The sequence below is a fragment of the Tetrao urogallus genome (genome assembly GCF_951394365.1).
Source record: "Tetrao urogallus genome assembly, chromosome: 17".
Lineage (NCBI taxonomy): Eukaryota > Metazoa > Chordata > Aves > Galliformes > Phasianidae > Tetrao > Tetrao urogallus.
In genome coordinates this window covers 12,540,664-12,553,472 of record NC_136830.1, presented here as the reverse complement: position 1 = coordinate 12,553,472, position 12,809 = coordinate 12,540,664, and the positions used below count along the sequence as shown (strand labels likewise).

Genomic DNA, 12,809 nt, shown 5'->3' with positions numbered 1-12,809 from the left:
AGGCAGTGACCCCAGAGGAAGCTGTGGCCTCAAGTGGTGCTGCATGGCCTCTGCCTCACCACGAGCAGCCCCCGGTCTTCCCTGCAGCCCAGCCCAGCACACCCTGCCTCACAGCAAACACACCAGTGGAAGCTGTGAAGTTTTTAATTGCAAGTTGTCCATTCTTACAGTGTCTTAGCCTAGTTTTGCCAGAGGCGATCGGGCACATGGGAGCCTCTGCGTATCAAGTCCTTTGCTACAGCTCTGTGCACCCTCTGAGATTCAGGTTGAAAAATATTGCTTTTTTTTTTTTTTAAAAAAAAAAAAAAAAAAAAAAAGCAGCAGGAGAAAGGAGGCTTCCATGGGCTCATTAACACTTTGTGTGCATTAAGCCTGAGAACTGCTCTGGTGCTTTGCCTCACCTTAACACTTCTGCTTGCTCTTTCAATTCACCTGCTGGCGGCTTGCTGCCCCTTGCAATGACAGGCATTCCCAAATTTGCACTCAAGCCTTTACTTTCCAGTTTCCCCATAGCGCATGGCTGCCAGCCCCAGAGGATCCCAGATGGAGAGGTGAAAGGGTGTCTTAGTGCATGCTCCCCTGCAGCTGCTCCAGCTGTATGCCCTGAGGCAGCAGCCAACCAAGCCTTTACCCTCATCCTTGTTCAGAGACGCCCCAAGTTAAACGAAGTTCAACACAGCGGAGCGAGGAGATGGCTAGTGCTTAACAAATGCTCTTTCTTTCCCAAAACACAACCAGCTTTCTCTCTGGAGAGCAAATGTGTGGACGAGGGCCTGCAGTGCTCAGGTGGGAACCAGGTGGATCACGTGGAATTCGGTGAGCAGGGCCACACAGAGAAAGGCCAAGTAGTAGAGGATGAGGCAGGTGCCATATGCGCTGCCCAGCTGGAAGCACTGTGCCGGTACCACCACGAAGGAGAACACCAGGCTCAGTCCCAGGGCCCCAGCCAAGATCCACACCAGCAGGCTGTCAGGCTCCAGCTGATGGAGAGACAGAGGGACACCATGTGACGAGGGGATCCCATCAGTGCCAGTCCCGTACTGTGGCCAGCAGCCTCACCTTCACTGCCATCTGGCTGCTGGTCATCTGCAGCAGGCAGCCCAGCCCCACACCCACCAGAATATCTGAGGGCAGTTCAGGGTGAAGAAACAGCACGGCATCCCCCCCAGCCCTCAGGATGGGGACAGCACCATCCCTCTCTCCCGGCCTGGATAAGGCCATCAAAGTTCAGAGTGCTCGAGGACAGGTGGCTCTGGCATGGTCTGGGGCACCCTGGGGAGGTGCAGCCTCTTCCCCTCCCTCCCTGTGGCAGACTCCAGGATGGATCCTGCGCAGCTCAGGTCCCCTAGAAGCAGGCCCAAGTAGCACCCCACCCCCTAGCTCCTTGAAGGATACTGAAGATGATGCCTCCAAAGCAGGCAGAGAAGGCCATGCGGGGGTAGCCCTGCCGTGCCATGGTGAGGTCAGAGAAGGTGTCTGCAGAGCAAGAACAGGAGATGCCGGGGCCTGCATCCCACTGCGGTACCGCATGCCACAAAGGCAGATAACACAGGGCTCTTACCTCCAATGCTGTTGCCCCAGGCCAGTAGGGTCAGGCCCAGCACAGTGTTACTCAGATCAAAGATGATGCCCAGGGTCCGCAGGATGTTCACCAGCTCTGTGGCTGCTGCATTGATCCACATAGCGCTGACCAGGAACCCGAGGAAGGCGAATACCTGCCGGGACCAGGTGAGCTGGGCCCTGGCTGCACCTTCTCGGGGCAATGGAGGCACTGTCCTTGCCCACATGGTGCTTGAGGCCAGGGGCACCTTACACAGTGGTATTTGGGTGGCTCTTCATTGCGTGTGGACACAAAGATGATGATGGCCAGGACGGAGCCAGCCAGTGCAACCAGCGCCCAGACCGGGAAGACACCCTGGATCTGGTACAGCCCATCTGCATCAGGGACAGAGAGGGCAACTGTGGCCCCACAGGCTGGGCAGGACCTCACCAGCCTGAAGGCACAGTACTGAGCCCTGTCCCCTGAAGCCAGCACTCTCCTGCCCTGTTTCTCCCCCAAGACCTGGATAGAGGGTCCCCAAGGAGCTCAGTGCTGGGCCATGGCTCCCAGTCTCAGCCCCTCCTCAGGGCTATGAGGATACCACAGGCTCTTACAGGCCCCCGAATTGAGGGTGAGGATGCAGAGCAGGGGCCCAGTGATGATGTGCAGGCAGTTGAGGGGTCTCTTCCAGTTCAAGTCGTCCTTATCGGGGTCCACCACAGGCACAGTGAGCAGCAGTACCAGCTCCACAGGGACCTGGGAGGAGGGGGCTCGTGAGTGCCGCACCCCCCAGCACAGTGCCCTTCTTCCATCCCCTCCTGCTCACCTTGAGCACTTTGAAGAGCCGCCAGTACCAGGGCTTCCTCCTCCACTTTTGCTTGTCCAGGGGATTGAGTGCAGTGCCAAGTATGTGCAGCGAGGAATCGCGGTGGGGTAGCAGGGGTCGATACTCCTCACCTGTGTGGGGCCACAGGGCCGTGCTCCGCAAGACTCCCCGCACCCAGTCCACCGCTTGAGATGGCCTCACAGCCCACCCTACCGTAGTCCCCGCAGTTGGTGCCCGAGGACTCCTGCTCCTCAGCATCTGTTGGTATTGCTGTGAGGGAGCAAGGAGAAAGTGGGGGGTGCCGAGGGATTCCTCCCGGCACCGCAGAGCGCTCCTTACCTGGCTCCCACGGCCCGGGTTGGGACGGTCCATCCCCACGCTGCCAGCGATGAATCCAGGTGCACAGCACCACAGTGAAGACATAGAAGACGTAGAGCCCCAGGTACCCTGCCGTGGGGCCAGAGAGGTTACAGGACCCCTGGGCTGCCCCACCAGCCCCTGCCCCGCCACAATGCTCACCTAGAGCCTCCCCCAGTGTGATGCGGCCAAAGTAGAGGATCAGGAAGGTGAGGAAGACGGCCACCATGTAGAAGATGACGTCCCGGAGGAAGGGCCTGGAGGCCGCTGCGAAGGGCTTCACCAGGGCGATGCCACCAGCCACCACTGTGGTCACGAAGATGCCGGCGCCTGCCAACGCAACGCAGCCCATCAGCAGGGTCCCGTGCCCCTCACCCCTTTGGCCAGCACAGCGCTCACCAAAGACGGCCCCAACCGCTAGCCCAGCCGTGCGTGGGTCGGAGAATGCCACCACAGCACTGAAGACGTCCGGGGCCCCGTTGCCAAAGGCCAGGAAGGTGACACCATGGAGAGCAGGCGTCAAGGAGCATCCCACCACGTCGGGTCCCCATCACATCCCCCATCATTGCCCCGCGCCCCCATCCGCAGGAGGCCAAGGATACTGCCACGTTGTGGGACAGCTTCAGGGTGGTGGAGATGGCCGACAGGTTGGGGCAGAAGCTGGAAGAGCACAGAGTGGGGTGATGGGGGCACAGGGCCACAGCGCCAGACCATTCTTCACTCCACGCGGCCCCGGGACAACTCACAACTTCTCTGCCGTCACGCCGAGGATGACGAAGAGGTAGAGGAGCCAAAGCACCTGCGGGCAGAGAGCTGCCGCGTCGCCCGTGGCCGAGCATCCTCCAGCCGGGGCCGCCCGCCCACCTCCCCCGGTTCCCGCGCTCACGTAGAGGCCGACGGGCAGCGGGAGCAGCGCGGCGGGGAAGGCGCAGAACGCTCCGCCGAGGTAGTCGAGGAAACCGTCGTCCAGGCGGCAGTCCGGGGTGCCGCGCACGAAGCGGCACCGCTCGGAGCTGTTGCGCTTCCGCACCTCCCGGCACTGCGGGAAGAGCCGCGTGTCCCACACGCGTCCCTAGCGGGCGGACGGCGCTCACCCCCGGGGTCGCGGCCGCTTCCGCCCCTGCCTCGCTTTCCCCCTCCGTCCCACGTCCGTGGGGCGGCGGCGGAGGCCGACGCAAGGGCAGGCAGGACCCGTCACCCCGCCGCCTCGCGTCCCCACTCACGTCCACGCCCCGGTCGTGTCCCGCGCCGTCACCCCGGGTCCCCGCGTCCAGAGCCGCCGGCGGCCCCGAGCGCTGGGACCCGCCGTGCTCCGCCAGCGCCCCGGCCACGCTCAGCGCCCCGGCCACGCGCAGCGCCCACAGCGGCCCCATCGCGTCCCACGGCTCGGAGACAGCTCAGTCTTCGGGGGTCGGATGCTGGGGGCTATTGCTCGCGAGGGGCGGGAGCCATGGCCGGGGGGAGAGACGAGGACAGGAGCAGGAGTAGAAATACGAACGGAAAAAGGGGATAGAAATAGGAATAAAAACGAGAGAGGAAAATGGAAATGCAAAACAGGAATAGGGTTAAAAATAGAGCTAAAAACACAAACAGAAATAGGAATTAAAAGAGGCCACGGGCTGCGGCTTGGTTACCAGCCCCGGCGCTGCACCGAGCCGCCACGTCCCCGCTCTGCTCCCGCGGGAGGAGAAAAGCGGGGCTGAGCGCGGCACGGAGCACCGCGGGAGGAACCCAAATCCAGGGGACGGCGGCAACCCGACGAAAGGCGAGGACGAAGTCCTGCTAAGGCCAGGGCTGCCGGGGCTACCCGGGCACCCTCCCGCCCTGCCTCGCCGAGTCACGCAGCCCCGCCGCCGTGCACGGGCAGCTGATTTCCACCCTGCCTTAAAGGGGCCGCCACTCTCCGCTCTTAAAGCGACAGCGCCTCTTTGTAGCACAGGAAGAAGGGGACCGGGGGGGTCCACACTGTAGAGCCCCCGCCGCCCGGCACTCTCAGGGCACCGCGTTCGGCGTGGCCGTGGGTGCGGGGCCGTAGGTCGGCCTGGTGGTGTGACGCCGCCGACACGAGTGTACCAGGTCCCGGTGGGCACCCGCGGGGGGTCGGGGTGAGACAGGGCGGGTGCCGCAGGGCCGGGCCGAGGGAGCCGCATGCTCCCCGCGGGTGGGGGTGCTCCGAGCCCGCTGCCCCCGCTTGGCGCCTCCTGGGGACTTTGCCCGCCCGCAGAGGGGGGGGAGCGGTAAACAGCCGCGATTGCGTAAGGCCGGGGCTGCCGCCGCGCTCCCGCGTCACCCGCGCTCCCGTGTCACGCACTGCGCACAACTCACGGCGGGAGTGGGCAGCCACGGCCAGGAGGGGCCACGGGGCTGCCACCTGCCACCTGCCGGGCACGGTGTGGCCGGGGTCGGGACGCTGACGGTCGCGTCCGCCCTGCATGGGGCTGGGAGGGAGAGTTTGTGGCCACGGGGGGTCAGCAGGAAGAGGGAGGAGGAAGCGTGTAGGGTGTGGCATGTCGGAGGACCGGGGCGTACACAAGGGAACGGATACCTGCAGGGCAATGGGCGGCCGGAAGAGACCCGGGCACCCGGGCACGGCGGGGCGCGGCTCGTTTCGGACCCCGCCCGCCTCCTCTCGGCACGCCCCCGCCCCAGGCGCGGCTCCGCCCCTCCCGCGATGGCGGCGGTGCGGGCGCTCTTGGCGGCGGCCGTGGTGGCCGCGTGGGTGCTGGGGGTCGCGTCCGGCCCGATCCCTCCGCCCCGTAGCGCCTCCGTGCTGCTGGAGCCCGGCTCGGGCCGGCTCCGCGTGCTGCCTGGCCGCCAGCCCGCCGCCGTCGCTTGGGCCGAGCTCACCGACCACATCCAGGCCGTCGGGTAAGGGCCCGGGGCTGTGCGGGGCCGTGCGGGGCAGCGCAGGGCCGCCCGGGCGCTTCCCGCTCTGAGCGGTGCCCCACGCTGCAGGTGGGCGTTCCTCGAGGTGTCCGCCAACGCGTCCTTCAACGACAGCCTGCAGGCTTACGCCGCGGGGCTGGCCGAGGCCGCCGTCACCGAGCAGGTGCGGGGCGCGGGTGCGGGGCGCGGGCGCGGGGCAGTGCAGGTGGCAGTGGGTGCCAGCGCCGTGTCCGCAGCTCATCTACATGCACTGGATGAACACGGCCGTGGGCTACTGCGGGCCCTTCCGCTACGAGACGCAGTACTGCCGCCGGCTGCGGGGATACCTGGAGGCCAACCTGGCCTGGATGGAGGAGCAGATGGGCTCCGGCCGCGACCGTGCCTACTGGCACCAGGTGAGGCCGTCCGGGCCGGGGCCCCGCAGCCCTCGGGAGTCGGCCCCACACCGCGAGGCCCGAGAGTAACGTCGGTCCCCGTCCCGCCTCCCCGTCTCCCCCCAGGTGCGACTGGCGCTGCTGCAGCTGCAGGGCTTGGAGGACAGCTACCGCGGGCGCGTGGCCCTCCCCGCCGGCCGCCTCTCCCTCTCACCCTTCGGCTTCCTGTAAGGAAGGGTCCGTCCCCGGGCTGGGCACACCGAGCCCCCCCCCACCCCGGGAGTGGCGCTCAGTGCAGGTTGCCCCGGCCTGACGCCCCACTGCCCGCAGCCTGTTGCAGTTGGGGGGGGACCTGGAGGACCTAGAGGCAGCCTTCAACCGCTCTGCCCCGCGGCGCCCGCTGGGCTCCGGTTCGTGCTCAGCACTGCTCAAGCTGCTGCCAGGCCGCCGGGACCTGCTGGTGGCCCACGACACCTGGGCGCCCTACCAGTCCATGCTGCGCCTCATCAAGAAGTACACGCTGCCGTTCCGTGCTGAACCCAGTGGTGCGTGTGGGGCCAGGCGCTGCTCTGTGCTCCCGCCTGCTGCCTGACCTGCTCTGCTCTCCCAGGCACCGCCCGCGTCCCGGGCAGCATCCAGGTGTTCTCCTCCTACCCCGGCACCATCTTCTCCGGAGATGACTTCTACATCCTGAGCAGCGGGCTGGTAAGTGCTGCTTGCAGCCCTGCGCCCCCCACCGGCCCCACTCAGTCCTCCTGTCCCCACAGGTTGCACTGGAGACCACCATCGGGAACAGCAACGAGGCACGCTGGCAGTACCTGCGGCCTCAGGGCAGCGTCCTGGAGTGGCTGCGGAACATCGTGGCCAACCGGCTGGCCCGCAGCGGTGCTGAGTGGGCCGGCATCTTCCAGCGCTTCAACAGTGGCACGTGAGCAGGGTCAGGGCTGGGGGAGAAACGTCCCCTCCTCAGGGCGGCCACCAAAGGAGGTCACCGTGCCTTCCTGCAGGTACAACAACCAGTGGATGCTGGTGGACTACAAGGCATTCTCTCCGGGGCGTGCTGCCCTGCAGCAGGGCCTGCTGACGGTGCTGGAGCAGATCCCGTGAGTGCCTCTTGCCCCCCAGTGCCCGGCCCGCAGGCTGCCCAGTGGGCGAGGTGGGCTTCCTTTGCTGGTGGTGGCCTTTCTGCCAAGGTGTGACAGCAGCAGGGCTGCTGCTTACGTCTCTCCTGCGTGCGGGTGATGGCTCCTGGCCCCCTGCTTGAGACCCCCAGGTGGGTTTTCCCTCATCCGTGCTGTGCTTTGCCTTCTGCTCTGACTGCTGCCATCCTCCCGCCACAGGGGTTTGGTGATGGTGGCTGATAAGACAGAGCTGCTGTACCAGCAGGGGTACTGGGCCAGCTACAATGTGCCGTAAGCTTCATCCAGCCTCACCTTTCTGCCCAGCCGTATGGTCCTATGCTAAGGGCAGGCAAGGCTGACTGTCCCTACCCTGCCATCCAGGTATTTTGAGGAGATCTTCAATGCCAGCGGGAACCTGGAGCTGGTGCAGAAGTATGGTGACTGGTTCACCTATGACAAGAACCCGCGCGCCCAGATCTTTCGCAGGAACCAGACTCAGGTCCGTGATGTGGACTCCATGGTCCGTCTAATGAGGTGGGTTCTGGCCCCAGGGATTTTCCAGCCCTTGTGTCAGATCTTCACCGCAGTTGTCGTGTTACCTCCTGCACCCGGTCTCTCTCCCTGCTGCCCGGCAGGTCCAACAACTACCTGCAGGACCCGCTGTCACAGTGCCGGGGCTGCGACCCGCCCCACAATGCTGAGAACGCTATCTCCGCCCGCTCTGACCTCAACCCAGCCAACGGCACCTACCCCTTCGCCGCCCTGCGCCAGCGCTGCCACGGCGGCACTGACACCAAGGTGGGCACAGCCCCGGGCCCTGCCATGCTGTCACTTCCTGGCACTCACATCTCCACGTTACCCCCTCCGCCAGGTCACCTCCTTTGGCATGGCCCGCACCTTCGGGCTGGTGGCTGCCAGCGGGCCGACATGGGATGATGTGCCGCCCTTCCGCTGGAGCGCATCGCCGTGCAGCCACCTGCTGCGCATGGGCCACCCTGACCTCTGGAGGTTCCCTCCTGTCAAAGTCCGATGGGACTGAGCCGGACCTCCCCACACCTTTCCCTGTTTCTGCAGGATGGGGGGCTGCAGGGAACCGCCCCCCGTGTTTTTCTCCCCGTGCTTCTCTCACCATTTGCTGCTCCTGTGCCCCATCCGTGCCACCGTGGCTGGGGTCGGTCAGTGGGCTCTGATCCCAGTCCCAAAACCAAGCACGGAAGGAAGGCCTCCCACAGGGCTCCTCATTCTGGGAGGCTGTTCCTGGAAGACGGGTTCCAGGAGGTGGGGCTGGCGCTGGGACAGCTGCATGGCAGGGAGGGGTGAATGGCCGGGGTTGGTGTTAACAAATAAAACGCTCTGTGTGCAATGGAGATGCTGGTGACTGCACTTCATACTCTTCCAACATTCTGCGGTGCATGCTGTGGTACCCCGTTCAGGGATGTTGTTCTGGTGTGCTTCCCTCTCTGCTGGGTGCTGCTCCAGGAGCACAAGCAGTGCCTGCAGTGCAGTGCTGGGACACAGCAGGTCGGGGTTCTTGGCCTCTGCTCAGACTGCTCAGCGATGCCTCCCCTGGTTCCTGGCAGCAGCAGCATGCACAGCTGGAACAGGCAAGCAGTGAAGGAGGGGGGGCACTGCCTGCCCCAGGACAGAGTGACCATTCTTGTCCCTTTTGTTTCCCTTCCTCAGCCACCTGTGTGCCCCCCCCAGCCCCAAAACCTCCAGCGCAAAATCCTCTTACTGCAGCTCCCTTGATCCGCTCCATGTGTGTGGCTCGTTAGGAATAACGAGGTAATTACTGGGGGATTAATGAGCTGACATTAGACAGTGCTTTGAAGGTACGAGGTTCCCACCGGGTCCAGGCTGGCTGATGTCCCACGGCCTCGGACCTGGCTGTGCCCCTGTCATTCCTGGCACACACCAGCATTTGTCACCTCCGGAACAGCACATCCCTGTCCTGCCAGGACCCATCCTGCTCCTCCCTGCCTAGGGCAGAGCCAGCTCTGAGTGTGTTGGTGTGGGGGGTGCCTCAACTGGAGGTTGATGGGAAGAGGCTGTCCCAGGGCAGAGCAGGGCTGTTGGCCCCACAGCAGTGCAGCCCCGCCAGGAGCCCCTCCCCCAGCACTTGCTGTGACCGGGACACACTGTGCTAATTTCAGTGCCAACGAGCCATGCTACAGCTGCCTGGAAGGGCTGACTGCCGTCCCGGGCCAATAGAGCAAAGTCCTCAAATATGCTGACAAAGGACCCAAGGACGCAACCACAGCCCCTCCGACGTCACTTTGCCCTCCTCGGTCCCCCAGCGTCGTTCTGGGACGTGCAGCAAGCCCCGCACCAGCTCTCACGTAGCATCCTGCAGTAATGGCAGCCCAATGCAGGGGGGGCGAGAAGACTTTCCACATCGTGTCCCCGCTCCTGGAGAGCCTGCCCCTGTCCCGGGCAGCAGGGACCCAGGTCTACATGAAGCTGGAGAACGTGCAGCCCACTGGCTCCTTCAAGATCCGGGGCGTCGGGCGCCTCTGCCAGGAGGTGGGTGTGCTACATGGCTGTGTGGCCTCGGGACACTGTGGATTCCTATGGCCACGTCCTTCCTCTGTCTCCTTCCCTCTCCACAGGTTGCCAGGAAGGGCTGCCGGCACTTTGTTTGCTCCTCAGGTAATTGGGACCTGCGTGGGGCTCGAGGGTTCTATGGGATGGAAGTGCTAGGGAACACCCCTGTGCTCCCGGCCCCTTGTCCTTGTGCCTTCCCACTGGGTTTTGAGGCTGATCCAGATCGGGTGTCCCTTCTCCCCCCTAGTAAAGTTCGTCCTGTAGGTCTGGGATGAGCTGGGTATGGGGGGCGATGGAACTGCTCAACCCACTACTTTTCGCAGGGGGGAATGCTGGCATGGCTGCAGCATATGCGGCCAGGAAGCTGGGGCTGCCGATCACTGTGGTGGTGCCCAGCAGCACCAGCCCCAGCACTGTGCGCAGGCTGGAGGAGCTGGGGGCAACGGTGGAGACCTATGGGAAGGTAGGGCACCCATGCCCCAAACTGTGGCTGGAGGAGATCGCAGCCCTCTGTGAGGCTGTGGATGTGTGCAGACCCAGTGTCCCTGTCCCAAAATGCGTCACCCACATGCCACTTGGATTTCCACTGTCCTCATGGCAGCAAGGGAGGGGCAATGGGGATGGCGCACTGGAGCTGGCGGCAGCCTCACTGAGCGCCCACTGCCTCCCAGGTGTGGGATGAAGCCAACCAGAGAGCCCTAGAGCTGGCGCAGAATGAGGGCTGGGCGAGCATCCACCCCTTTGACCACCCCTTGCTGTGGTGAGTGCTACTTGCCCCTGTGCTCTGGACAGGACACAGGCAGCCACCCACTGTCTCTATCCCGCAGGCAGGGCCATGCCAGCCTGGTCCTGGAGCTGAAGGATGTGCTGGATGCAAAACCTGACGCCATCGTGCTGGCGGTGGGAGGTGGAGGGCTGCTGGCTGGCGTGGTGTCTGGGCTGCAGCAGGTGGGATGGCTTGATGTCCCCATCATTGCCGCGGAGACCTGGGGGGCCCACAGCTTCCACATGGCACTGAAGGCTGAGCACCTCGTTACCCTGCCTGACATCACCAGGTGGGTGCTGGTGTCAGCATGGGGGCACCTCCATCAGCACAGGGGTCCCCAGTCTGATGGGACATAGAAAGTGCAGGGAGCTTCGCCTCTGGTGCATGTCACAAGTTGGCAGGTCTCAGCCAATGCTCTAGTGAAGCACCAAGGGGACAAAGGATCCCAGGGCTACTCTGACTCATTCTCCAGTGTGGCCAAGTGCCTGGGGGCCAAGACTGTGTCAGCGCGGGCGCTGCAGTGTGCCCAGGAGATCCAGGTCATTTCAGAGGTGGTGGAGGATGCCGAGGCCGTGCGCGCTGTGGAAAGGTTCCTGGGTGAGCAGGGCACGGGAACAGGGACTTGCAGAGGGGTGTGATGGGGACAGGCACTCAGCATGTCTCCATCCCTGCAGACGACGAGCGGATGCTGGTGCAGCCAGCTTGTGGTGCAGCACTGGCCCTGCTCTACTCGGGGCGACTGCAGCAGCTGCAGCGTGAGGGACGCCTGGGGACCCCGATGGGCCGCGTGGTGCTGGTGGTCTGCGGCGGCAGCAGCATGACGGCTGCGCTGCTGCGGGACCTGAAGAACCAGCTGGGCCTGGAGTGACCCTTGTGCCACTGCACGGCCACCCCGTGGCCCCCTGTGCTGCAGTGATGGCTGCTGGACGTGCCCCGCGCCCATCACTGTGCAGCATGGGGAAACTGAGGCATGGCGGCGTTCCTCCCTCTGCCCTGGGGACGGCCGCGTCCCTTGAGCTGCTGTGGCTGGCACAGACCACGGTTCCCCACTCCAGTTAGTGAATGCTCCCTCTGACTGACTACTTTGCTATCGTCTCAATGTGTTATTATTCTAATGATTATTAATTTTTACAATCTTCTGTTCCTGCTGCACTGTCTGCAGCCAGGTGGCTCCTTGGCAGGGCTGTAGGGCCTTGCTCTTGCTGGCGCTCCCAGCTCTGACTGGTGCCCAGTTAACACCACTGCTCCAACTCGCTTCAGTTGATCTATTTCACTCCAGTGTCCATTCTGCCCTTTCCTGCCACAAAACTCCTCTCAGTCTCCTCCTGCCCCTCCAGAGAGTTAACAAGGCTCCCCTTGCCCAGCCGCCTCCCAGGAGCCTCCTCCTCCCCATCTTTTTTTTTCCCTTTTCCCCAATAAATCCCCTCAGCCTGGCCAGCCCACACCATGCTTCCCAGAGGACCCACCCCATAAATCAAATACCCACCGCTCCACTGTGGGCAATATCTTATGTAAAAATGTGTTTCTAGGGAGTGCTGGAGGCTGGAGAGTCTTATTACAAGGCACACATTAATTATAAGGAGTCAGACCAACCTCCTCCCACAGTTTTTTATCCTGGGTCCAGAACCAGATTACTTTCCAGCTTCTGCACCCCGACCTTCTCACATGGAGCCCCTACTTCATGCCAACCTCCCCCCTGCAGCCTGGGATGGGTGCTGTGGGTTGGTGCACCCTGCAACCAGCAGGACAGTAGTAACACAGTGTTGGTAACAATAGCAGCCAGCGCGTGCCCTTGTGCTCTGTTTTGCAGCCCTCCTAATGACAGTGGTAGGGGGGTCTGCTGGCCCTCAAACCGCCCATACGCATCCTATTGCTCTGGGGTCCCAGCGGGTCTGTGCCTCAGTTTCCCTCATGCTGAGTCCTTCGGGTGCCCCCCGCTTGGCTGCGGCCCCTCATTATCACTCATCATGGCACAGGAAGGATAAATTCCTCCGCTTGGCTGAACAGGGAAAATACGCAGCGAGGTGGCTGCCTGTCATCCATCACCAGCTCTTGGCGGCACCACCACGCCAGGACTTAAAATTCAGGTCAGAGAGAGGGGCTCTTGGAAGCCAGCGAGGGAAGGTAATTTATTCTGTTTATACCTTTTTACTACAAGACAAGGCGGGGGGTGGGGGGGATACACTCTTGCCTTGATTTTGCATTTTAAATATTAGCTGGGCGCCGCTCATCGCTCAAACCCCACAATGAAAGGGACCAGGTGCTGGAGCAGGTAACTAAAATGATTTTTATTCACATTGAACAACACGAGCTGGTCACACTGACAGCCTCTGCAAGAGGCAGTGGGGACAGGAAACCCACGCTCAGAACACAACTTTTTTTCTTCCTTTTCCAT

At 63.2% G+C, this 12,809-nt stretch overlaps 3 protein-coding genes across 3 annotated transcripts; 2 read left to right on the top strand and 1 right to left on the bottom strand.

Moving 5' to 3' along the window:
• Nucleotides 1–782: 782 nt before the first annotated feature.
• Nucleotides 783–4,096, bottom strand: SLC8B1 (solute carrier family 8 member B1; the record flags this gene model as incomplete). The annotated part of the gene is made up of 14 exons (XM_079543745.1): nucleotides 783–980; nucleotides 1,060–1,124; nucleotides 1,396–1,476; nucleotides 1,562–1,715; nucleotides 1,814–1,935; nucleotides 2,155–2,296; nucleotides 2,367–2,497; nucleotides 2,580–2,636; nucleotides 2,706–2,813; nucleotides 3,123–3,228; nucleotides 3,326–3,383; nucleotides 3,470–3,522; nucleotides 3,610–3,762; nucleotides 3,947–4,096. The coding sequence occupies 14 exons, from the start codon at nucleotides 4,094–4,096 to the stop codon at nucleotides 783–785; spliced, it is 1,578 nt and encodes a 525-aa protein (XP_079399871.1).
• A 1,298-nt stretch (nucleotides 4,097–5,394) lies between these two features.
• PLBD2 (phospholipase B domain containing 2) lies at nucleotides 5,395–8,143 on the top strand (the record flags this gene model as incomplete). Its single annotated transcript, XM_079544063.1, is given in 12 exon segments — nucleotides 5,395–5,591; nucleotides 5,679–5,772; nucleotides 5,846–6,004; nucleotides 6,110–6,210; nucleotides 6,314–6,528; nucleotides 6,594–6,707; nucleotides 6,710–6,911; nucleotides 6,991–7,086; nucleotides 7,324–7,395; nucleotides 7,486–7,638; nucleotides 7,740–7,902; nucleotides 7,976–8,143. Coding segments are annotated over 12 exon segments (1,734 nt in total).
• A 1,316-nt stretch (nucleotides 8,144–9,459) lies between these two features.
• Nucleotides 9,460–11,282, top strand: SDSL (serine dehydratase like; the record flags this gene model as incomplete). Its single annotated transcript, XM_079544064.1, has 7 exons — nucleotides 9,460–9,627; nucleotides 9,714–9,753; nucleotides 9,972–10,111; nucleotides 10,320–10,408; nucleotides 10,476–10,703; nucleotides 10,887–11,011; nucleotides 11,089–11,282. 7 exons carry the CDS (start codon nucleotides 9,460–9,462, stop codon nucleotides 11,280–11,282), a joined length of 984 nt encoding a protein of 327 aa, XP_079400190.1.
• Nucleotides 11,283–12,809: the final 1,527 nt, after the last annotated feature.